Below are 24,681 nucleotides of genomic sequence, written 5' to 3' on the forward strand. Positions count from 1 at the left end.
CAGTTACTGGTAGTCTCTTTTGTTAATTTGTTATTACCTTCATTGTCCAGTGTTAGTACAGGAAGAAACCAAAGTACCTCAAGAAAACCTGTGATGTCTGGTAGGGTTACACTCTACACCCTTCTCGCATCTAACCTGGAAATATGAACCAGCGACCATAGTGGTGAGAGATATTTGACCAATTACCTGATACAGTAATTAATTAGACAATGCAAAACTCTCCCGTGTCCTGATTACTAAGACTTTAGGTGTTTAAGATTGTAAAAAAGTCAAATTTCCTAATAAGTGAAGTGTACTGTACTCATTGTTGGTATGTATGTGACAGAGCTATAGATTCATCAATTTCTTTTGTCATTCCAGATAAATGAAATTATGAGTTATAAATTTCTGCATCTTCTTTGGTTTACTGTATGTGTATATATATAAGCACAGAAACGTTGCCACACACTAGGCTGCAATACATTACTGTACACTGCTTACTGTCCAAGTCCAGCATGGGATGCTCTCGGATGCCTGTGTCAGCAACTCGGCATCTTCCAATGCTACAAAAAATACCGTAAATTTTTTCGATTGTGTACCGAAACACTGGAATTTGTTTATTTTTTTGGAAGCAAATTTTTTTAAATTGGGGGTTTCACAATTTGAAGCACTCTTGTACTGTAACAGCATTTTAAAGATTTTTTTTTTTCTGGCACTGCTGATTGGACAGACTTAGCTACTCAAGGAGATTAGAATGCCTGCAACTGCCTAGCTTATGCTATAGACGGGAAAGGGGTGAGCTAACTTAAGTTAAAAAACATAACAGAGGACACTACTTAGATGAGTGAATGTTCATACTGGAGTTGGCAGACATCTGCCCCACAAGGGGTCACAGCTCAAGGTCAAACTTTTTGGGGTGAGAAATGTAAACTCTTGGAATTATCTATCAGAGAGTATTGTGATGGCACTGCATGTGTACTCTTTTGAGACCAGACTTGACACTGTGGCAGGTACAGATATATTCAGCAGCCAGTACTTGCCAACAGTGCGTAACAGACATGACCGATCGCCCAAGCGGCTAACGAGCCAATCAGTGGTGTAAAGGATAAAAGTAAGTAAAAGTGTGTAAGAGAAGTGGCTCATCAACCAAGCGGCTAACATACTGATCAATGGTGAGGAGGATAAAAGTAAAAGTATTGCTAGTTATTTATGGTAATTTCTGTGGCATTTAAGGATACTTTTTGTTGCTTGTGGGCAATTTCTGTTGCTTTGGATGGTACTTTCTGTTGCTTTTGACGGTATTTCTGTTATTTGAGACCATTTCCGTTGCTTTTGGGGGTACTGTATTTTATGTTACTTGAAGCCATTTTCGTTGCCTTTGAGGCTACTATATGTTACTTGAAGCCTTTTTTTTGTTGCTTTTACTAGTGCTCTCTCTTGCTTTTGGGGTACTTTCTATTGCTTATGGGCCTGGTTGGGCCATTCCTGTTGGTTTTGAGGGTACTTTCTATTGCTTGAGACCATTTCCGTTACTTATGAGGGGACTTTATGTTAATTGAGGCCATTTCTGTTACTTTTTTTGAGAGCAATTTCTGTTGCTTGTGGGTCTTTCTGTGTTTCTATGCATTATTCATTGTACACTAACCCTTGCACTAGTCAAATTAATGAATACTGTACTATATAAACTTTATATACATTTATGAAGCTCCGATATCATTGGCGAAGGGTATAAAGTGAACATTAATAAAAACATCTTCAAGACGTCAATATGTCATACAACAATTATCACCGGAACTTTAAACTTTGTATTTTAAACTGGGGTTAAAAGCCCAACCGCAGACCACATCTAATTTAACTATATTATTCAATTTAGACACCATTATTACAGTTATTTTACTGATACAATTGAACACCTTTGATTATTAATTAAGGTGAATTTAAGGGTTTATTTGTATATTTCGTGCAGGAGGAAAGAACCGTATTAGTATCCGGATCAAAGTAATAAATGAAAAGAACTAAAAGAACCTTGATGAAGCTTATGTGGTTCACGAGCGAGCAGGACTGTGACGCATAACAAACTACAAGTGAGAAGATTAACACCTGGAGTCATCACCTGTCACACTCACAAGCTTATAATGATGATGGTGAAGGTGGTGGTGACGGTGATGGTGTGTGTGTTGGAGCTGGTCAATGCTAATAAGTGTGTCATTGATAGTTCTGTACCAGACCAGGAAAAGAAAACTCAATATGAATATCTTAAGACTCTGGATCCAATCATCGGTAAAAGGTGAAGTTAAAGAAAATTGTTAATAAACCTCTATAACAATCATGAGTTGCATAAATTTAGGATAAAATTATCGTTTCTGTCATCCTTATGTTTCCCAAAATTTTTTTGACGTTTTGAATAATTTTGATCTCACCTAACCACAGAACCCAGGAACTATATCTAACCTAACCTAAATTCCTAAGATTCCCCGGATGACCAAAGCAATAATAATAATAATAGAAATTTAAGCCACAATTTTGGGTCGTATCTCCAAAGTCACATTCATATAACACGTTAAAAAGCCTAAAAAGCTATTTTCCATAGTAATTTACGTGCATGGAATCTACGGAATATTTACCCTACTACCTGTCTCACAGTCTGAGTGGCCGTAATATTAGGCTATCGGGTTAGGTTAGAGAAAATTTCACCCACCAGACAAATGTTGTTATAATCCAAAATCCTGAATGAAATGGATTCTATTCATTGAGTATGCAATATCATGGCCACACAGCCTGTGGGCTAGGTAACCGCAACAGGTAATGTGGTCAGTTTGGTTAGTCCCTAACTTAACCTAACCTAACTGACCACATTAAATTATGTTTTATTTTATTTTTAATAAAGTATTTGTTTATATGTTGTAATTTTGTGTCCTGAATACATTCATGAGTTGACTTAAGCACTAAAACTAGTGAGGGAAAGCAATTCATCAGTTAGAACAAGGTGCAGGGGGGGGGAGAATTCTTCATATGATCCAGTTTATCTTCCATTTGCACTGTAACAACTTTATTTGAAGATCTACACACGGGTCTGACAGTATTATAAAAATTACTAGGTACCTTCCCATTACTCTGTTATGAATTGTATGGCAAGATTTGAAAAACGAATACAGTATTTCAAAATGCAATACGTACATCAATTTTGAAATGAAGTTGGCGAACACTTATTAAGCATCGCCAGTGATTTTGTTCCATTATTGTAAGAATTATATAGTTGCCAATGGTTGCAGTCTTTCATATCATTAAATTTAATTTAATAGTATAAGTGCTGTTGCCATGGCTGATTGTCCATGATTTTCTTTAGTCTACAGTCTCTTTAGGAACTGGCACTGCCGCATTGGTGTAGCACGTACATACAAATGTGTAAAATCCCTTACATACTGCCACTCATTACCGTTGGCTTTTCCTAATGGGCATCTCCGCAGTGCAATGCTGTTGCCAGTGTTGTGTCTACATTTTAACGGCGATGCTCGGTTAGCATCTGATCAGTTTAGTGCCTGATATCAAAGTGAATGTACCTGCAACCATGGGTCCAGTTCCTAGTTGTTTATGATAAAGAACACATAGTTGGTTAGTTGTTTATGATGAAGAACACATAGTTGATTCTTTGGGCACTCCAGAAATACCCAGATATATAATTCAAATTAAAAAAAGCTTCATCTTAAGTTCTCTGCAAGCTGATTTTAAACTGCTGATATCAGACTTAATGTTAAGCCATTTATTTAAACGGTTTAACCTAACTTAATTCAACAATCTAAGAATGCATTTAAGTTAGGTATGTTAGATTAGTTTGAGTTTGAGTGTGTTTTGTTTATTTTAGTGGTTTGTTCCTCCATCAGTTTCTTCTAATGTTGCAACATACTGTAACATTAGCAATACAGAATGACAGGTTATTTACTTTATTTCAAAATTGATATACAGGTATTAGCTCCATTTACCTTAGTTTAGCGTGCCCGAAGTTTGGATCCACTGGCGGCACTGAGGGTTTTTTGGGCAACCTCTGATATTCTACCGTCTGCAGCAAGTCATCTACCTAGTGGGACTGTATATAGGAGTTCAGGAGCAATCCCTTGTTATCATCCAGGGACCCATTGTACATATCATCATTGTTTGAGTTACTGATAAAAATTTCTGGTGGGTTTTCTGGCTAAATGATAATAAAAAATACTGTATTATTGTATTTTTATCAAGCATTTTATTATTCAGTCACATAAGGACAGTCCACTACATATTACTGGAAAATATATATTTTATACTTTGACATACTGTACTGTACTGTACACAAAAGTGAACTATTAATTGACAAATTTATAAGTTATAATAATATTTACAGAAATTATTGCTTGACAATATTGGTATAACCCCATAAAAGAGGGTAGAATTGCTGTGTATTCGTATTACCGTAAATGTTTTGTGTAATTTAATTCATAATCTACTGTTCTATAATCTCTCATCTCATTATTTATTGATGTTTACATTTGAATTTCCCATAAGTAAAAATTTTATATACATATGCCAGTGTAAGAGATAATAATAGATAATAGTTTTCTTATGTCAGATTGGACTTTTAGGGGACTGACTGCTTTTGCCAGCTTGACCTCATAGTTACCCCTGCTGATCAACCTAATATAAAAGTTGTACAGTACACTTACTTATTTGTCAGAAAAAGATTTATCCAAACAATATTTTAGTTATACTGTATTAAGTACTGTACAATACTGTACCCATTTTGTAGAGTACTTACATGTACAGTAACCTGCATATTTAATGTTCATTGCCTCACAGGCAGCTCGGTACATATGGCAATGCCTCTGTGATAGTCAAGGGGGGTTGTGGAGGGGACGGAGACAACGGTCCAATAACATAATATATCACATACAGTACAGTACATACAATACCAAAAGGACTATTAACTGTAAAATCCCCCCAGTTGGGGTACTTTGAATCTACAGCATTGTCACATACACCAAGTCTCCTGTGAGGTGAAGAACATTACACACATAGATAACTGTAGGGTACATGTAATACTTTGTGTAATGTACTTAATTACAGCAACAAAAATTAAAATCTCATAAGATTGGGACACCCCTGTACAGTACAGTAGGACTTGTCTCGTTCATATGAAATATTGATATAATGTATACTATATTGTTTGTTTAATAAATCAGTATCTTTGGAAAACCTGTAAACACTGAAAGGTCTCTTCATTACTACATAGAATATATAGTTATTAATTGTGATTAGAAGCAGGTGTGATTCCTATGTTGATACATTATAATACAATATACTTATAAAACTAATATCAATAAATATGTTATGAATCATTGGTAATATTGTTCATATAATATAAAGTAAAAATAACTACCTGTAACTAAGTCAGGTTTGGGGAATTATTGCTCATGAAATGTACAGTACTGTATGTACTGTACTAAGTTACAATGAAATATTGGTACAGCACTATCATTAATACAATATAGCTATTATATAAAGTTACACAAGAGTCATGACTCACCAGGTATCAGATATTAATGGTGAATTCGTATAACACCAAGAGTTAATGTGTCCAGGTAGAATCACAAGGTAGTTGAATGCAGTATAATTATTACTGTACTGTACTTTGAATAAAAATAATAATAATGATTAAGTGAAAATACCTCAAGAAAAAATATCTGTAGGAGATGAATTATAGTAATACCTTGGTATGGCAAGTTAGTGAATATTGCTGTACCTGTACACTGCACTAATCTTTGTGTAATTGGTGATTTGATGCATAACAGTAAATTCAGTGTCCCTGTATGTAACAAAGAAAATGAGAGAATTTAAGCGTGTATGGTGTTTGTTTATCAATGGTTTTTCTGACAAAATTAAGTTAATATACTGTAGTAAAAACTTAATTTACACAGGGATTAAAGTTATTAAAAGTTTGTGCATGTCGAAGCTGCAGAAATCAATTGTAACTTCTTATGGGAAATTAATTTGTGTTCTTGGATTTCAAAAATCTATGTTACCACTGAGTAAAAATTAGTTATTAGTTGTCATTAAAAAAAATATTTGTTTGGTTTATCAGTGACTTCCCATTTTTGTATAAGGTATTATAATGAGTAACCATTAGTTGCGTGGGCGCGTTTATCTGGTCTCAGTACAGTATATTTACCCCATGGTTGGTGAGTGCAGAACATAGTATTAAATATAGTTCTGGACTGTATATTATTATTTTATAATTTATGCAATAAATTGGGTGACTCACCAATGGTCAACATATCTATAGCTTTTTATTACACTACGGTACACAGTGGATTAGTTATTTGAATGCAATTATTGATACTGTATATTTTAAAGTAAACTACAGTACATTAGTAGCACCATTTTATCCAAAATGAACAAGTTTGTGCATGTTTCAGATAACAAAATCTTCTGAATAATGGATATTACATAACTCAACCCTGAATAATAATTATTAACTGCAAAGATTATATGTACTGTATGCTAAAGTGATTTTAATGTGTTTGTATTGTACTGTATGTACCTTAAGGTAACACCAACATTTACATTACTGGTGTTGTTGTTGATAGTCATCATTTGACTCCTTTACTGTTATCATATCTCAGATACTGTAGTGTATATATATATATATATATATATATATATATATATATATATATATATATATATATATATATATATATATATATATATATATATATATATATATATATATATATATATATATATATATATATATATATATATATATATATATATATATATATATATATATATATATATATATATATATATATATATATATAGTATAACATGACTCAGGTTATATAGAGCAGAGGTCACCTGCTTCAATTTTTTAAAGTCTAAAAATATGTGTTGAATTGGGTTTAATCTGCAGAAATGGACCCTGCATATAACAAGGGGATATTGTGCTTACATGACCTGCCATCCAATAATCACACTGTTTTGCCAGGTCCTCGTCAAAAAAAATCATAACTTACCAATTTAGTGATTATACAGTACAGTATGTTGGTTACATGTGCATCACTAAGAAAATGACATTTCTGATTTTTTTTTTGTGTGAAGAGTGAAAGTTTTTAATTTTTACATTATGGTGCACTTTTTCTCCTTAATGAATTTATTCCCAGCATCATCATCAATAAGAACCATCTTATACTGGTAATGATATAAGGTTGGACTAGGAGGTGGGTTATATAGTGTAGCTGGTTCATAAAAAGTGGACGTTGGTTCTGTACTCCTGTGCTTTTCCTCCAGATATTGATTTTGCAGTTGACGATTTTCTTGGCGTTGTCTCTTAAGATCCAACAGTGAGCCTTTAGGAGGAGGTGGAGCTGCCGTCTTCTTCCTTGGTCTGTAGAAAAACTCTTGTAATCGTGAATCTTCCTCTGTCTTATTGGTTGCTTGAGCTGCAGGTGAGGGGCTTGAAGGAGGGTGAATATCTAGAGGTTCTACATTATTAGTAAACAGAGAGTTATAGTTATGATTTTCATCCTCTACATTATTATTGTGAGTGAATTGAGGTAGATCGGGAGGAGGTACAGTCTCCTTGATGCCATTTGAACAGTCGGTTAATCTCTTGTTAATGTTACTCACAATATTATGTTTCTCCATGCTGTTAAGCCTCTCACTGCTGATCCTCTTCAGTAGAGCCTTGTTCTTAGCTTCTTTGATCGAATTTCTACGATCTGAAGGATGTTCTATTGTTTGTATATTCATCAGCGGAGTAGCAGGTGTATCGTCAATGCTTGAGTGCCGTGAATCTTGAAATTCTTCTTCACTTTCGACTTCTGCAAAGTTTTGTTCATCTTGGAGTGTAAAAGATTTGTTGTCAGCTATTGAGTGCTCAGAGCTATCAATAATTTGTTTTTCATTGCATTCCTCCAAATTAATTTCTTCATATATTTGGCTTAAACTTTCAGGGTCGAAATTGTCAGGTACTTCATACACATCTGGTGTCTCACTGAGTTTGTGGAGAATCTTTAGTTTTAATTCAGGTTCATCACAGAGTTCATATGGGGTTTCCCTGTTGCTTGTACAAGTTCGTAAATTTACCCTCATATCTGACAGGAGTATGTCCATGGCTTCTTCATTGTTCCAGTAGGCTGCTGCATGTATAGGTTCCCAACCATCTTCATCACGTGCTGTTAGAGATGCTCCATTATCTTGTAGTAATTGTACTATATCATTATATCCATTAGCAATAGCCACATGGAGAAAAGTGCTGCCTTGGTCTTGTGGCTGGTCAAGGTCCCCTCCAGTTTTTAAAAGGCTGTTAATATCTCTAAGCATGGCCTTGTGAGGCCCAAGATGAATCTCCTCAATAGTATTTTGTGACATTCCTCTCTTAAGCATTTCATTTTCTAAATATTGTAGAGTTACTTCTTCTTCCGTAATTTCATGGGGCATGTCACCATCGCCATTTATGGCTGTTATATTTGCACCAGCTTTAATAAGAGTAGTGACGATCTTGAAGTGTCCGCAGGTAGCAGCTGCATGAAGAGGCGTCCACAGATCTCGGTCAGTAATGTTTACATCAGCTCCATGTTTTAATAACAGTGATACCATATCCAGTGAGCCATCAATGCAACACTGATGTAGAGCTGTAAGGCCATCATGATTCATCATGTTGGGGTCAGCCCCTAAAAAGAAAAAGCATTAAGCTATTAACAAAGATATCTTAAAGTTAAGTACAGTACAGGTATTTCCATCAGTATTGCTGTTCATATGATTTAATATTGTTTTTAATTTTATTATGGGATTCATTACATGCCCACATAAAGTGGAGCTTAAAATGATATGGTATGGCATTGTTTGTCGTCTACCTCTTAACAGTTTGATGATGAGTTACCATAACATGAGTGTGCAGATAGTGACACCTGGCATTTAGTGTTATATTTACTACAAATAGTTGTAAAATTCTGTGAATGAATCTGGGTTTTAATGACTGAGTAATTCCTTGATCACACACCAAACTCCTATGCCCTTTATAATCTATTATTTAAAGGGAATCATAAACAAACTTTTTGTTTAGGACCAGACAAAATGGCAGTGAGTAAATAAATCCTAAATAAATAGCCAAAATACTTAAAAAACTAGAAATAGTGTATCTAAAGTTGTTAGAAGTGTGTGTGTGTGTGTGTGTGTGTGCGCGCGTGCGTGCGTGCGTGCGTGCGTTTGACCCGGGGGTTAGCACTTGTAATGCTTGTGATAATTTTTTTGATAGATATGTTATTCCTACTGTTTATTAATATATCAGGATATAGATGTAGTGGTGATAATGTTGGGGTGAACAAGTCTTAGGTGTAGTCATGGGGGTGAGGAAGAGGGGAAACTTCATTGCTCATTGCCAAAAATGTTTACAGCAAAATAATTTCACTTTACAGGTGTTGACCATTATATGATGGCGTTAGGGACCTCAAAAAGCCATTGTAAGGTGATTGATCGTACAGTACGGGTATATCGATATACAGTGTATTAATAACTTATGGGGGAAATAGGTTCTCCTCCTGAGATCCAGAGGAGCCAGAATTGTCACTCAGAGCGGTTATTTTTCAACTCGTAATTTCGGGTAGATATACATTTTTATTTATACTGTCACTTACACACAATCTTACATCTTATACCATTATGAGATTGAGTCATAATATCTTGGAAGCTGTTGCTTCCCCAGGGATGTTGTTACTACGATCAATCAATCAATCATCACATCTCAGAATATTGCAAACTATTGCTTCTCACTTTTTCATGGTAGTGACAGTGCAGGAAAAGCATTCGGGTAGCAACTATCATAAAACTGATCTTTGCCATCACACAACGGTAAATGGTGTTGGATTTACAATTTCTTACTTAGTTGGCAAGGTAGGGTTGCAACTCCCTGAGGTAATCAAAGATTATCCAACTACCTGTGTAAATACAGTATTTATTATCATATAAAGTACAATATCCTGATGGTCTAGAGGTAGCGTTCCCCGGTCACAGTCGTTGGCCGTGGGTTCGAATCCTGGCAGGGTGAGGTGTTGATTATATGTAGAAGTCCGCGTGCTTTATTGGGCAAATGAAATAAAATATGTATCGGGTTCATTCTGTAATCAGGGTAGGAAACTGTAGCTGTGTATGATTTATATGATGATGAATTTTCACCTTACCTGTTTTGAGAAATGTGCGCAGTTCTTCAAATGATCCCCTCGCTGCAATATCCATAATTTGTATATCAGGAGTAAATTTTACATGAATTCTGTTCTTAGGTTTTGATTTGTTACTATTTGTGTCTGTTTTTGTCCATTTTGCATAATTTGCTAACTGCTGCTTCCTTCTCTTTTGTGCCAGCTTTACTCGCTCAGTCAGCGGTATTTTATCAAGCTGCTGCATTTCCAGCAGGAGCTCAGTGTGCTCCATCTTGGTGTTGTCTTATACCGTAGTACTTTATCTCACAAACTAAAATGCACAAGAAGTCTTATATGAATGGCTGACAGTTTTCTTGTTCCATAAGTGTTGAATATGACCACTATTGTTGCTCATTGTTGGTAATTATTCTTCCTCGTGATTAAAGTGCAAAAGTAACTCGGAAATTCAATATTTTATTTTTTTCTCTCTTTTTATTTCACTTGGGCTGGGAGGTTGGGTTGTGAGTCACTGCTTAGTCTTATGAACACTAGTGTAAAGCATTTATACAGTCACATTACCCCATTTGGCACTGAATTTTCTGGTATATTTGTCTATGAAGCTTAAATACTTATTTTGTGTCCATGAGGAAGGCTAGTCACTATCACATAGAGAATGGTGATGAGGTAACTAGAGGGGTTTAGCTGGTACATGGCTCTGTATCTTATCTAATCTCATTGTGTCTGATTGGGGGTGATTCAAATTCATACATATGAACATTAAACATCTCGTCTCATCTTCCTACTGTAAATTGTTTTTTAAATAATTAGTGTTTTGAATATACAGTAATAAAAAAAATATATAAAAAGAGACTCCTCATATCAGGTGACTACTGTACTGTACAGTACTGTCAACATACAATGATATACGTACCACATCTGTTATGTGGTTAGGCAAATTGATAAGACTACATTACTTTGTGATTATAAATATATTTTTTACACTGAAATTTGTGATTTTTATGTGTTAGTATATACAGTATTTGAAAACATTAACAATATATTTCGTTAGGTGACCAAACATAATCACTCGGACTGTTCTAGTTTTATTATCATATTCTTTGTAGAACAGGACAGTACAGTACCGTACAGAACAGAACAGTACAGTACAGAACAGAACAGAACAGAACAGAACAGAACAGGACAGGACAGTACAGTACAGTACAGGACTCTTAAACCTTCTTTCTGCATAGTATCTTCTGCTTCATGAATGGTTCTATGTACAGTATTAATATACTAATTTTATGTAACTTTTGGTAAAATGTTGATGATATAAAATTCTCAGAAAATCATAATACAGGTACTATTCATTGTTGATAGGATTAAGTTCAGTACAGTACAGTATTGATGATGTAGGATAATACTGGGAAAAAAATGCCTTAATTAATGTCTCCTGTCTGTTACAAATATTTTCTCAAGCTTCATTTAAACATTGCCAAATTCCACAATTAACTGAATGCAAAGTCCTCTTTCACCAAGTGTATGTGGAGCACTGTACTGTACAGGTGTTTCTACATGTTATATTTGCCGTTCTCTTGCTTTACAATATATGTTTACAGTACAGTATTTTGTATGACACTTTCATTGTTTCACAGTTGAGCATAGGAAAGCCTTTTTGGGGTTGTGTTGTTCACTTGGAAGCGATTAGATATTTTTGATGCTTCAAAGTCTATGCTTGTGGGAGGGGAGGTATGGGATTACCTGAAGATTAGCACCCCAGCTTCTTTCACCTGATTAGCTTAAATTAGATTAGATTTCACCTTAAGATTATTAAGTTAAAATAGGAAACTTTTTTTTTTTACAGATCAGAGCTAAAATTGAGTGCAAAAGACACCTATACCTTTGTGGTGTGTGATGACGCTGATCCAGCCTTTAAGAATGTGAGCTTCATCTGGAACCTAGGTGATACAGACAGTTTACTCGGCTTCAACAACAGAACTCTTGTCACAAAAGCTAGTAAGTACCATGTAGAATTAATGGGTATGTTATTTGACTGCTAAATTCTGAGAGCTGGGTACAGTACTCGAACTTCTTTTATAGTGAGTTGAAAAATGTAGATCAACAACTAAAATTTTCTAGATATTGATCAGTATTCAACCTATATTAAATTTTGTAACATAAACATCATAGTCCTGTAGTTTTGAAAATACTTTGGAGAATGTTTTGTAAGCTATAATATTGTTTATAGCTTATGTCCTCATGTCCTGTTTGTAACTAAACCCTTATTTGAACTTTATCAAAGGTGTGAATAAAATCTTCATTCTCTTAGAAATAAAATGCAAAGATATTGAAAATTATTTTTCATGCCTGAGTTATTCATCCATTGAAAATAAAATTGAGATGTAAATATCGTCATAATTTGGGTTTTCTGGATGTTATTTTAATCAGATCTGATCACATTCATGATTACTCATAAGGGTAATACAGTACAATATTGTGTTCCCAATTCTGACCATCACTTTCAAGAAGAATGACAAGAAAAATATTGGCCAGTGTCCATCATTGTGTTTGTGAATAATATGTATGAATAATGTCTGTAAAATGGTGATGAAGGATTGCCAATATTGACTACAGGGGGTCCCCAGGTTACAAACGGGTTCCGTTCCTGAGGATGTTCGTAAGTTGGATTTGTACTTAAGTCAGAACACACGCTATATGCGTTTCGTACTTACAAAACAATGGTTAAAATCCCACTACAGGTATATCATAGCTTAAGTCCTTATTTACAACTAAAATTGTTTAATTTCAGATAAAAGGAGAAATAGAATGACAAAATACAGTAAATGAAAGTAAAAAAAAAGTCATCAGGTAAATAAAATACTGTACAGTGTATATACTGTAAATTTTAAGTTTAACCTCATTCTTATTGATGGGCATTCGTAAGTCGGGGACTTCCTGTACAGTATTACATTCATGAATACTTGTATTAGTGAATGGCTTTATTGACCATGATTATCAGAGTACAGTAATGATGACCACATTGACCACAACACTCATGAATAATTGTGAGATGGATAATATTAGTCATCAAAATCATCATCATTTTACAGCCATATCCCATGCTGGTGTGGGTTAGCCACAATTATGTGATGGCAGCTCCCCATGCTGCATGGTCTCTTGCAGTCTCTCTTGTCAGGTTCTTAAGTTTAATGTCATTTCTTACAACCTCTCCCCATGTAATTTTTTATTTCCCCCAGTCTCTCCTCCCCTTCATATTTAGGTTCATGGAGCTCTTGACCCAGACTATCTCAGCCTATCTCTATGCAGAACTTACCCAGCCACTCTCTTAACTTTGAACAGAGCCTCTTCTCATTCAGTGTCACATTGCATATCCACCTCACCGTTCTCATTTCAACCCACTCTATTTTGCTTTTGTCATCTTTAACTTCCCATGTTTCACTACCATTCAACTTTACACTTCTCATGCCAACTGCATAAATTCTTCCTTTCACGTGAAGGGAAGGTCCTCTTGCCCTCAGTAAAGACAACAACTCCCTAAATTTCCTCAAGACACTTTCTGACTCTTGCAACTGAGCAGGCTTTAGCACCCTCACTGGCACTGATCATGTCACCCAGGTAAAAGAATTCAATCGATGCATTCCAGAGACATATCCACAATGTTGAATTTCTACAGCCTTGCAATAGATTAATGGTCACCTGTGCAAAATCCTGCAGTCTACCATATACTCTATTGCACCTCTTTTGTACCCACCTTCCATACACGTTCCACATTATTGAATTAAGTTGTTACCGCCACCTTTCTTACAGACAGCACTTGGCCATTTTCCACTTAACACTGTGGGTCCCTCACTCATGCCACTAATCACTACTTTTATTTTTGCCACATTCACTCTCAGGCCCTTTAACTTTATTTAATGAGTGTGTAAATAAAAGGCACATGGTGGGAAGGACAGGTAGAAGCCAAGAAGGAAATGGAAGGATAAAGTTGAAGGAGTTATAGAAGAGAAGGGAATTGATATCCAGGAAATAGCAGTGTGCATGAATGACTGACTGGAGACGGTTACATAGCGGGTTTATGGGGATGGATGTGCTAATGGCTGATAACTGGAGCAAGTACACATGTAACATACATCTGGTTAACGTACAGGTGTTCAGGAACTCATCGCGTTTGTCAAGCGGACACTGGCTGTATAAACCAACCATGTATAGGGTCGGTGAAATAGATTGGTAAAATTTTAAAAGGTTTTGGTGATCCTGTAGGAGTGGAACACCATAGCAGAGCCTATTTGTTCCAGTACAGTAATAAGAGTGACTGGAGAGTTAATCTATGTTTCTCTAATTTCTACCACCCTGCACTAATAATATGAACAGAATGATAAAACAAAATTCCACATACAGTATGATTACGTTATATTGACTGTTTTTACTTTAATGGTTCTATGTCATAGTAGTTTATTTGTGTTTAATAATGTTTATTTAACTTATGTTTCTGCCATAGGAAATTCATTGATGCTGACCTTTCTGGGTGCAAAAGGCTTGGAGGGAAAGTACAAAAAATGTAATGGGACCGCAGGAGCATCTCACATCTTGTTTTTATGTGACCATCAGCAACACAAGGTTAGATGTTCTTTATATTTTTTTGTTACATATACTGTACAGTACTGTAGGATGATACTGTGATTAGTTTCTGATAATCAAGATTGAATATATATCTTTAATCCATTCATTCTCTTACTATTAAAAAAAATTATCTATTTTATATATACTGTACTGTATATTTTGGAAAATATGCCAGGGAACTAGGATACAACTACAGTATACATGTATGCCAGACAAAACTTTTCTCTCCCACACCACTTACCAGCATACTACCCATTCCACCTAATCAAATTGATGACCCTATGATTGTGCACTTTGTAGGCTCATTGATAATTGTAAAACAAAAACATTAACTGCTGTACTGTACTTCAAATGCCATTTAAAATATGCAGTGTCAGCCATATACAGTAAAACCACTTTCTGATGTTTTTATCAACTTTCCTATTAAATTCAATACTTTTATAAACTACTGTAATGCCTAAAGAAACTAGTCAGTAGACAATAGATGTGTCCAGTAGAAAACATTCACCCCAATTCACTTACTTAACTCACTATACCACCTACAAAACCTTAACAGTTCTTTACCAAGTTCTAATACGTACAACATATTCTGTTCTCATTGAAGGTACAACTTGAAATACTGGAGGATTTTCATGGCTCCCTTACATGCTCCATGATGTTTGTTGTGCGCCATAGCTGTGTTTGTTCACTATCGAATCAAGGTCTCAGCGGTGGTGCCATTTTCTTCATCATGTGAGTTATATGTTATGGAGGCCTTCGGATATTGTACAGTATTCATTATTTTGTACAGTACTGACATTTTGTGTACTCTACCTGCATTGTCTCTATACTGTACTGTACATGTGGAATTGTATACAGTACTTGCATTGTCTATATACAGTAAATGCTGAATCAATGTAAGCTTGTATGACTTGGAATTAACTGAAAATACTGGAATAATAATTGCTACTAAAATGATATACAGTACAGTACATGTTTTTGATAAATCTGATCTATGCTACAGAATTAGATTTACTTTACCTTTGGTTTCCATCCTTTTGACTAAGATGTTGAATGAACTTCATATTAGATTAGTAAGGTTTTATTTATATTCATAAGGTTTGATGTAAAGATAATGTAAAATTGAGACACCATTATTTATTAGATTATTATTATATGTATTTATTGTTTCAGACTCCTTGTGATCTTTGGCTCTTATTTCACCTTTGGTTTCTTCTACCTGCGCCTGGTGAAGGGGGCTAAAGGTGTGGAGCAGATACCAAATCGGGAGTTTTGGTTCAAGATTGGCAACATGCTGGCTGTAAGTGTTATTAGTTGACTGGTTAAAAAAAATGCCAACATATTCGTAGTAGTGATGCAAAAATCTGGAAATGGTAGCATTCAAAAGTCTGTTCTTGGTGTGTGTCTTAACAAGTTTTCAGAAAAAAAAATGATTCTGATTTACATTTTATGTACTGAAATGCAAAAGAGAATAGTGTGTCAAGAATATAGGACTGGTGCAACAACTCGGGGTGATATCAGAGCCCAGTAGACTCAGTTGCTTCATTTCTATCGTAAATTTATATACTGTAGTATGTTATGATTCTTATTTTCTTTTACAGGTGGCCATGTATGGCATAATTTTCTGATTGCCCATTTGTTAGTACTATACTGGTTACATTGGTGTAAATTAACTGTGAATGTTTATTTTTATTTATTAGGATGGATGTGGCGCTGTGTTTCGTTGTGACCGCTACTGTGGTGCCAGGGGAACAGGAAGTGCTCCCAGCAGCTATGGTGGCTACTCTCCCATTGATGAGCGTCTGGCCCAGGATCTTCAGGACACTGATCGTGACTCATCACTTCTCAACCCATAGGAAATATTTAGTCATAAACAAGAAGAGTGATTGAGAGGTTTTTATGCCAAAAACTTTTGTAAGGCATTGTATTGAAAGTACAGCAGTATTGAGCATTACAAAACTAATATATGAATACCTTGTTTTGTAATACAGTGTATTACAGTATATCAGGATTCTGGAAAACGTTTGAAACTAGGACATCACTATCATATACTGTATTATAGAAACAAATTCATCCTCAGAAAATTTGAAAATTTGAGTTGAATATCTCCGAAAGATCTGTGTTGATTGGATCAAATAATCAAATTACTTTTATCTACCAAATACAATACTGTATACTGTATTGATAATTTTAGGTAATATAAAATCTAGTCCTTTTTTGTGCATTGCAATATGCTTTTGTGAATTTAATTTTATATTAATATATACTGTATTCAATCTGTAGCACACCAGATATTATTGTATTTAATGTTTGCTGGATAACTTCAGCCAATTTTCAGTCAATTCATAATGCAGGAAACAACAAAGTTTATTGGAATAGATACGAATAGAATTGATAAACATGCTGTTAATGGGACATTAGCTGATGCTTGAAGATCAGGATTAATCAGATTTCTATATTGTTTGTTAACACTTAATAGAAGAATAATGTGCTAGTTGAATGATATACTTTACAATTCTAAGCCAGCCTGGAACAACTCATGAGTATGCCCACTATAGGTGCCGAGCTTAGAATCCCAGGGAATTCCTAAGTTATGCTAGTTGGGCAACAGTACAGTAACCTGAAGTAAGAAAGAAGCTGTAGTTGCCTAAGATTAAGAACTAAAGAGTTGCCTGTCACACAACACATTCATCTCAGGCTCAGTCATAAACCAAGACACATAGCTGCCCACTTCCCCAGCTGAAGGAGTCAGTCTTCTGTGTGCTTCTTCATCAGAAAGATAAGTGCTGGCATTATGATGTACAGTACTTTGGACTTCTTTTAAGTTGGGATATACAATTCTTGATGTTTCTTTTATGCCCTTAACATAAGAGTGGTTTTGTACCTTACAATTTACAAGCATTTACGTGCATTTCCAACCTAATGAAGAATAAATGGGTGTGGTATGTGGAAGTCATCATCTTACCCAGGCACTCTGCAGATTATTTGTATGAACCATGATGCATATATTTTTTGATACTTTGTATCTCAAGTTTTAGGGGACTTACCCCATGCTGTGAAATGGAATAATGTGTCATCTAGACTGATCTGAGGTAAGGTCAGACACAAGAGTGTGTGCTTCAGGCATAGAATTTATAACAATATGTCTCACCTTTTTTATTTTAGCTGAATTTTTGTATTTAAAAGTATGAGTTGTTCTAGATAGGCTTACCAGGAGGTTATGAATGAGGGATTGATCTTGAAATATCAGTTTATAACTGAGCCTGAAAAGAAAACTTAAGTTCCCTCCCTCCTCTCTCAGATGTTCACTTAGTTGTGGTAAGCAGGAAGTTCTGGGGTTGTACACCCTAAATTACGATTAACCCTCCCATGCATGCAATAAGTTTTTAAGCTTCTGTGACCACGACACAAGTAATATGGAACCAGTCATGTGTGGTCTGGGCATCTTCATTCTGTGGTCAATTTATCCCACAAGGTTTTTTTTTCTCTCCGTGATTTATACATCACTGACTTCATTATTCTTTTGTCTTTTAACATAAGCAGAAAAAATAAGATGAGAATAAGACTATTTTTCACTCTGAATAAAAAAAAAATTATTTGTATTTCCAGCATCATATCTCAGATATTTTCTCAAAACTTACCAAGTTATTATCAGAGTTAAAGAAGCAGAATTTATAAGCTTTCTAACAGTGGCTTTGGAATTTTGAATGACTAATTGTGGGGAGGGTGGGAGAGGAGAAGGGACAAATACGACCTACCAGCACGACTGACGGGAGGAAACTGACAAACAACTGACCTCCGCCCACACTTTGGTACTTTCTGGAAGCTTCCTTCACAAGATCATGCCATCATCTGTGACACACGAAAAATTTTACACAATTTCCTTGAAAAGTTTTTGGGGCGCAAAGTTTTAAAAGTCTAATGATGCAATTCGCCTCACCGATGTAAATAGTGCTACCTAATGATTTGAAGCAATTCGCATCATAATGTGCAAGAGGGTTAAACCTTAGTTGAATGATATAAAACAAGAGTTGTTTGTAGGAGAGAAGGCTGATGTTCAGATTAATGTTCCAGGCATTGTAGGTTAGGTCTCTCATTAGCTCCTAAGCCCCAAGCTTATTACAGGCTCAGATATAAAATAGGATTTCAGGATCGGTCACTTCAGTTACTGTATAACTAAACATCAGAACAAAGAAACTCTTTATATCTAGCAAGTCTTGACAGTTGGATCTCAATCTCCAAGGGCCAGCTGATGTGCCTGGGATCTAAAAATCTAATAAATATAAAATTAATATTTTCCTTTGCCTTTATACCAGAGCTCATAGGATACCCATTGACATAAAGGTATTGTACCTTAAAAAGGGTTATCATGGGCTCCTCCCAGGATGAGTTTTTATACTAATTGACAAAATTATCATTCTGATTGGTATTCCCAATACAATACATGGGTAATCAGCATTGAGGAAGGAGTGCTGTATCTTATTTATTGATAAAGGTCATCTGCATTCTTTCTTAAATGTGATTTAAGTTTCAGCTGCCCACAAATTGCTGGGAAAGTTGGTGTAAAAGAGAATGTCTTGTGATTAGAGGCTAGAACCTAGGAAGTTGGTCAGATGGTGGACACTGAGGTAAGCTGGATATGAAGTGAGGATCCTTGTGACAAGATCAGGTAGCCATTGTCAAACTTAAGCTGATTGGAGAGTACAGCTGGGGTCAAAAGCTTGCTCCTTCCAAAAATGAAGCAGCATCGGCCCCAAATGAAATATAACAGCGGGGTATTTGTAAGTAAGTGTGGAGACTCATTCTTGTGACTCAGTCTCACCGTGGGAGTGAACTTTGTCCCTGACTGTACATGTTGATGTTTAGCAACAGAAGCTCTTCAGCTGCCTCCCTTTTTCAGGATATTTTCATGCTAATGGGTATTCTTATGGCATCTAGCATAAAGGTGAAGGATGCTATTTTATAATTCATTATTTTAGATCTGCACCCAAAAGTTAAGCTCTTGAGCCTGCGGATTCAGCCTTCTTGAATTTGAACAATTAAAGTTTTCATGTACATGTAAAGTTTCTTATATGGAAACAATATTTTGAATAATAAATTATATATTACTTTAGGGTTATGGTTAATACGTGTGATTTTTTCATTTGAAGATACCTGTGTCTGTGCCTTAATGAGAGGATAGTTGTACTCTTTGATTTATGCTTTAAGTTTTGGGATGAATATGGTTTTTACACAACTCGGTGAATTATTAAATTATTGTACGTACTAAGTTTAAGAAACAATTAATTGAGAAGTTGTAACACTCTTTGTATCACCTTTGCTAGAAAACACTCTTATGACTTAAGACAATATTATAGCTTTATTTATCATCAAAACTAGATACATCTTGTGATGCTTGTAAGTAAAAGTTTAGTGTAATGCAGTATAAACATTATTCATAAAACTCATCTTCAACATTTCCTGTTGATTATAAGCTGATGATATGAACAGTCATCGCAGTCACCTTTTATGTTTTTCTGTTAAAAAAAGGTCATAGGATTGGTGGATAGCACAGACCCTTAGTATGTTTAGGGACTTTGGTTGAGAATTGAGTCAGAGTTTCAGTTCGTGTGCATAACAGTCAAGCAGCCACTTAAAGATTGGATGTCAAGCAGAGTGGCAGCCAGAGTTGGTTGTCATTAAGAGTGTACAGTACAGTATAGTACTGTACTGTATTACCTTCTTATCATAAGTGGTGTTTTTTGTAAGTTTCACATGACAAATTACCATCTTCAATGGCCTGGTGATTACATGTACTACAGTATCTTCATTGTTGGATGTGAAGGAAACTGCCGTCTTGCACGCAAAAACTATTCTGTCATGCTTATTGCGAATAAAAGTGTATCTGCTTATGCATAAATAGTCACCTACCTGTCTTGGCTGGTAAGTGGCAGTCAAGGTGCTTTTTTGTTTATTTTTTTATTTTACAATCTTCAAGTACAGGGGTCCACAAATGATTACCCTGATTAAAGCATGCTAGCATACTGTTTTTAGGGTAATCATTTATGGACACCCTGTAGATTTTGAAGGTTAAGCAAAGATTTATTTTGTTTGTTCAATGGACTTACTAAGTCATCTTAAACTCCTTCCAATTCCTATATTTATAAGCGAGTGGGTGTGCAATGTTTTAAGATGGTTGCACACTAAGTAATGCACGTCTGTCAGTTAATAGAAATGATACTGATATCTGTATTGTATTTACATGATAATTGTCAATAAATGTGCCTTCATATATTCTATCTGATATTTTTTCAAGGAACAATTTATTTTGATATGTGTTCATTAGCAGCAAAGCTTTAGATCCTAGAAGTATTTTTATGGATATTTTTTTAGGAACTTAATCGTGAATTTCCTGGTGTGTTGATGTCTGTTATAATAGTGTGTGGGATAATGATGTAGCTATTCGCTTCTTGGAGAATATCAGTTAAAACAGACCTGATGTGATTTCATGTTCTCAGAAATATTTTGTTACAGTCCTTCAAATTAAATGTTATTTGACTATTTAATATTTTTTTATCTGGTAAAAATTGCAGGTTAATTTGCATGTTCTAACTTGCACTGAATGTCAGAAAAGGTGATATAATGTATTTAAACAGATGGTAATTTTATTGTTATGCAGTAGAGAAAGAAGGCTGTTTTAGACACTTGTGATAAATGAGTAGGCTAATGCACTTAGTTTCTTTGAACTACACTGTATTGTAATGCTTTGTATGAATATTAATGTGACAATTACAGTAAATGATAAGACTTTTGATATAATGTACAGTAAACACCTTTGCAGATGATCATGTGTAACAAGAGTTATAGTGTTTGTCTGAATTTTTCTCTAAAATATTTTTGTACAATATTCAATTAGTAATAGATAATGGTTTGTGATTATAAGAAATAATTTAATAATTTGGTACAATATTCCTACTCCAGCTAAACACATCTCCGACTCTCCTCTTTTTACCAAAATTTTAGGTACTGTATAGGTTTACCTGCCTTTTTTAAACAATTGCCAGGGCAAAGTACAGTTCATGCACACTGCACTTAATGTATGGAAATATATGGGTGCCTGTAAAACAATGTTATGCAAAACTATGCTACACAAAAAATATTTTACTCTGGAGGTCATTGTGGAAGATGTGTTGCTGTTCATGATTTTGGCTCTGTTAATTAAGAAAAAAATACAATTCAACATGGATGATATTGTCTTAAATGTTGTACCTGCACTGATGACCAATTTATCACCAGCATTGTAATGTATTAAAATATTTATTTTCACATCCAAACTAATGATGTTCACCTCACTTATGGAGTATTGCAAGTCCTTGTTACTTGATTCATTTTTACCAGCCATCTTTCAGGTTACAATAATGTTGAGGCTGAAATACCTGTAATAGTTAGATTCAAAGCAGCAAACACCACAAACTAGTGAAATGTAGGGGGAAGCAGATACAAACAGAGGCTTGTAAATGAGGTGAGTGCACAGAGCAAGTCTATAAGCTTTCAAGAGGATGATCAGTCAGCTCCCGATACTTTGGTTCTGCTCTGCCTTTTTTTTTTATTCAAAAGAATGTGTGTTGCATATTTTATGTGCGTTACAGTGGGTCATGTTCTATGTTCAGTGAAGAATAGTAATAATTTGTCAACTGAATTAAGTGGAGTGATCCTGTTTATGTTTCTTGTTACAACAAAATTGTCTGAGGAGAGCCATTGAAGTAGAATATACAGTGCTGTACTTAAATTTCTCTTTCTCTTTCTATTTTTTTTCCATGGTGTATGGGATTTGGTTTGGGATGAAGGGTACGTGATATAATTTTTCCCATTGATGGAGTCAGGTAATGTGAGGTTGTGATGTCAGCTGTTATTGGCATTAAGATCATATTTAGATACTTTACAGGTGCTGAAATTCCCTACTTCAGAGGCTATTGATTTAAACACATTGTAATGTAATCCACTGTATTTGTTTGTGACAGTAAAAATAAACTTAACACAATCCATCTTGGAAGAAGAAAATCTTTTGACGAGTATAAGATCGGTATTCAGCATTTTGTATATTTGTATGGTCATTAAATTATGATTGCTTCTTCAAGTATCTTTGCATCAATTCTCAGTTCTGATAGTGATTTATTATACGAAACAGTGGTCCCTCGGTTAATGAACACAATTCGTTCCACAGAGTCGTTCATTAATCGAATATTATTTCAATGGGATATTGGGTAATTGGTTCCAACTCACAGAAAAGTACATACAAAGTATAAACAAAATGCAGTACAGTACACTTACTTTGAGGTGTGTATGTAGAATGTTGCTGGATGATGATGATGATGGGGGGGAATTAGAAGTGTGGGGTGGAGAAGGGAGAAGAGAAGCATTTTAATGCTTCTTGGAAGGCGAGTCACCTTCCATAATAATGTCAGGAACCTCTGGACTGACAGTTAACCGAACATGAAAATGCTCTCTCCTTTTTGGAGAGGAACACTGAGGGAAATCATCTTTCTCACCCATGCTTGATGCAGTAATTTCACTAATAAAATTTTAAGTTCACTAGCTGTAATTAAAATTATTTTATTTAAATCAACACTGCACTGCCCTATATATTATCATATGCTAACTAAATTTCAGAATGACCAATAATTTTAATGTAAAAATGTAAAATACTCTGTATTGAAGAGACCAACAATAAACAATGTTTCCTCCAGTGTAAGCAAATTTGAACAGAGACGTTTTGGCGGGTGAGTCAAGCGGCTGATGGGCACACAAAAAACTAGTTCCCGTACAGCATATATTATCAATATGTTAACCAAATTTTAAAATTAATAATAATTTTAATATAAAAAATGCAAAAATATTAAAGAGCACAACCTTCTTGATATTTACTCTACTGGAAACGAATGTAAACATAGAACCGATTACTGTTTTGGCTGACTAGCCGATCAGCTGATGTGCACAGCCGAACGTGTTTGTCATAAGGATTTCGTTTGTCAAAGTTTTGTTCGTTAATCGAACTGAAAATCCTTATGGGAGCTAATTCGTTAATCGAACCGTTCGTTAACCAAGGGACCACTGTACTGCTCTCTGTTGGAAAGTCAAGGGAGAAAACATCCACATTTATGTGTCTCACTGAGCTTGCATCCATCCATTCATTAAATTATTGTGTTGGGTTCATAACTTATTATTAGAAGATTTGGTTGAAGTTGAAGCAGTTTATGTAGCCGGAAAAATATCTATACAAAGAGAGCAACATCAGCAATATTGACACGTCTGAGTCTATTTAGTAGTGGTGCTCCCTTAGTTGCACCTCTGTGGCTTTATTTATTATTATAGTAGGTGCACCACTCGCTGCATCATTGTCTTTAGGTCTTTATCATGGAGAGTTACTGTCCTATAACAAACGTGCAGTACATGGGCAATACCCTGAGTCAGAGTGACCCAGTTGTGGTGGGGGGGGTTAGTTTGAACTAATATACTGTACAGTATTTACAAGCATTGGTGTATATACGTACATAATAAACCTTCCATAACCTATTGAACATATAATTTTTTTTTAATATGAAAATAAATTTTTATCCTTGGCATTTGTATGAAACTTTGAAAATTACACTTGAAAAAAAAATCAGGAGGCTGCAGCTCCAAGACTAATAAACCTGGAAAAAGGACATCCTGACAGCATGAACTGTATCTGTAGGCGGGAGTTACAAAAACGGCAAAAAAAATTGGTGATGAAGAATGAAGTGTTGTGACGGAACTGAATGAGAGCTCTTTCAAAACCAGTCTTGACCAACACTGGAGCTAGTTCACGCCCAGTACTTGTACTTGCAAACATTGCATAACAGAGACATGACCAACTGCCCAAGCAGCTAACGAGGCG

At 35.1% G+C, this 24,681-nt stretch overlaps 2 protein-coding genes across 2 annotated transcripts; one reads left to right on the top strand and one right to left on the bottom strand.

The window, feature by feature from the left end:
• The first annotated feature begins 1,991 nt into the window (after positions 1-1,991).
• On the top strand, positions 1,992-22,896 carry LOC121880034 (cation-dependent mannose-6-phosphate receptor-like). The gene is made up of 6 exons (XM_042387023.1): positions 1,992-2,266; positions 12,010-12,161; positions 14,665-14,783; positions 15,391-15,518; positions 15,960-16,086; positions 16,487-22,896. The coding sequence occupies exons 1-6, from the start codon at positions 2,115-2,117 to the stop codon at positions 16,640-16,642; spliced, it is 834 nt and encodes a 277-aa protein (XP_042242957.1). The 5' UTR covers positions 1,992-2,114; the 3' UTR covers positions 16,643-22,896.
• LOC121880033 (protein phosphatase 1 regulatory subunit 16A-like) lies at positions 7,102-10,975 on the bottom strand. Its single transcript, XM_042387022.1, has 2 exons — positions 10,191-10,975; positions 7,102-8,684 (listed from the first exon to the last, which is right to left on the bottom strand). The coding sequence occupies exons 1-2, from the start codon at positions 10,438-10,440 to the stop codon at positions 7,129-7,131; spliced, it is 1,806 nt and encodes a 601-aa protein (XP_042242956.1). The 5' UTR covers positions 10,441-10,975; the 3' UTR covers positions 7,102-7,128.
• Positions 22,897-24,681: the final 1,785 nt, after the last annotated feature.

This window comes from Homarus americanus, unplaced genomic scaffold (assembly GCF_018991925.1).
Source record: "Homarus americanus isolate GMGI-L3 unplaced genomic scaffold, GMGI_Hamer_2.0 scaffold30108, whole genome shotgun sequence".
In the NCBI taxonomy this organism is placed as follows: Eukaryota; Metazoa; Arthropoda; class Malacostraca; order Decapoda; family Nephropidae; genus Homarus; species Homarus americanus.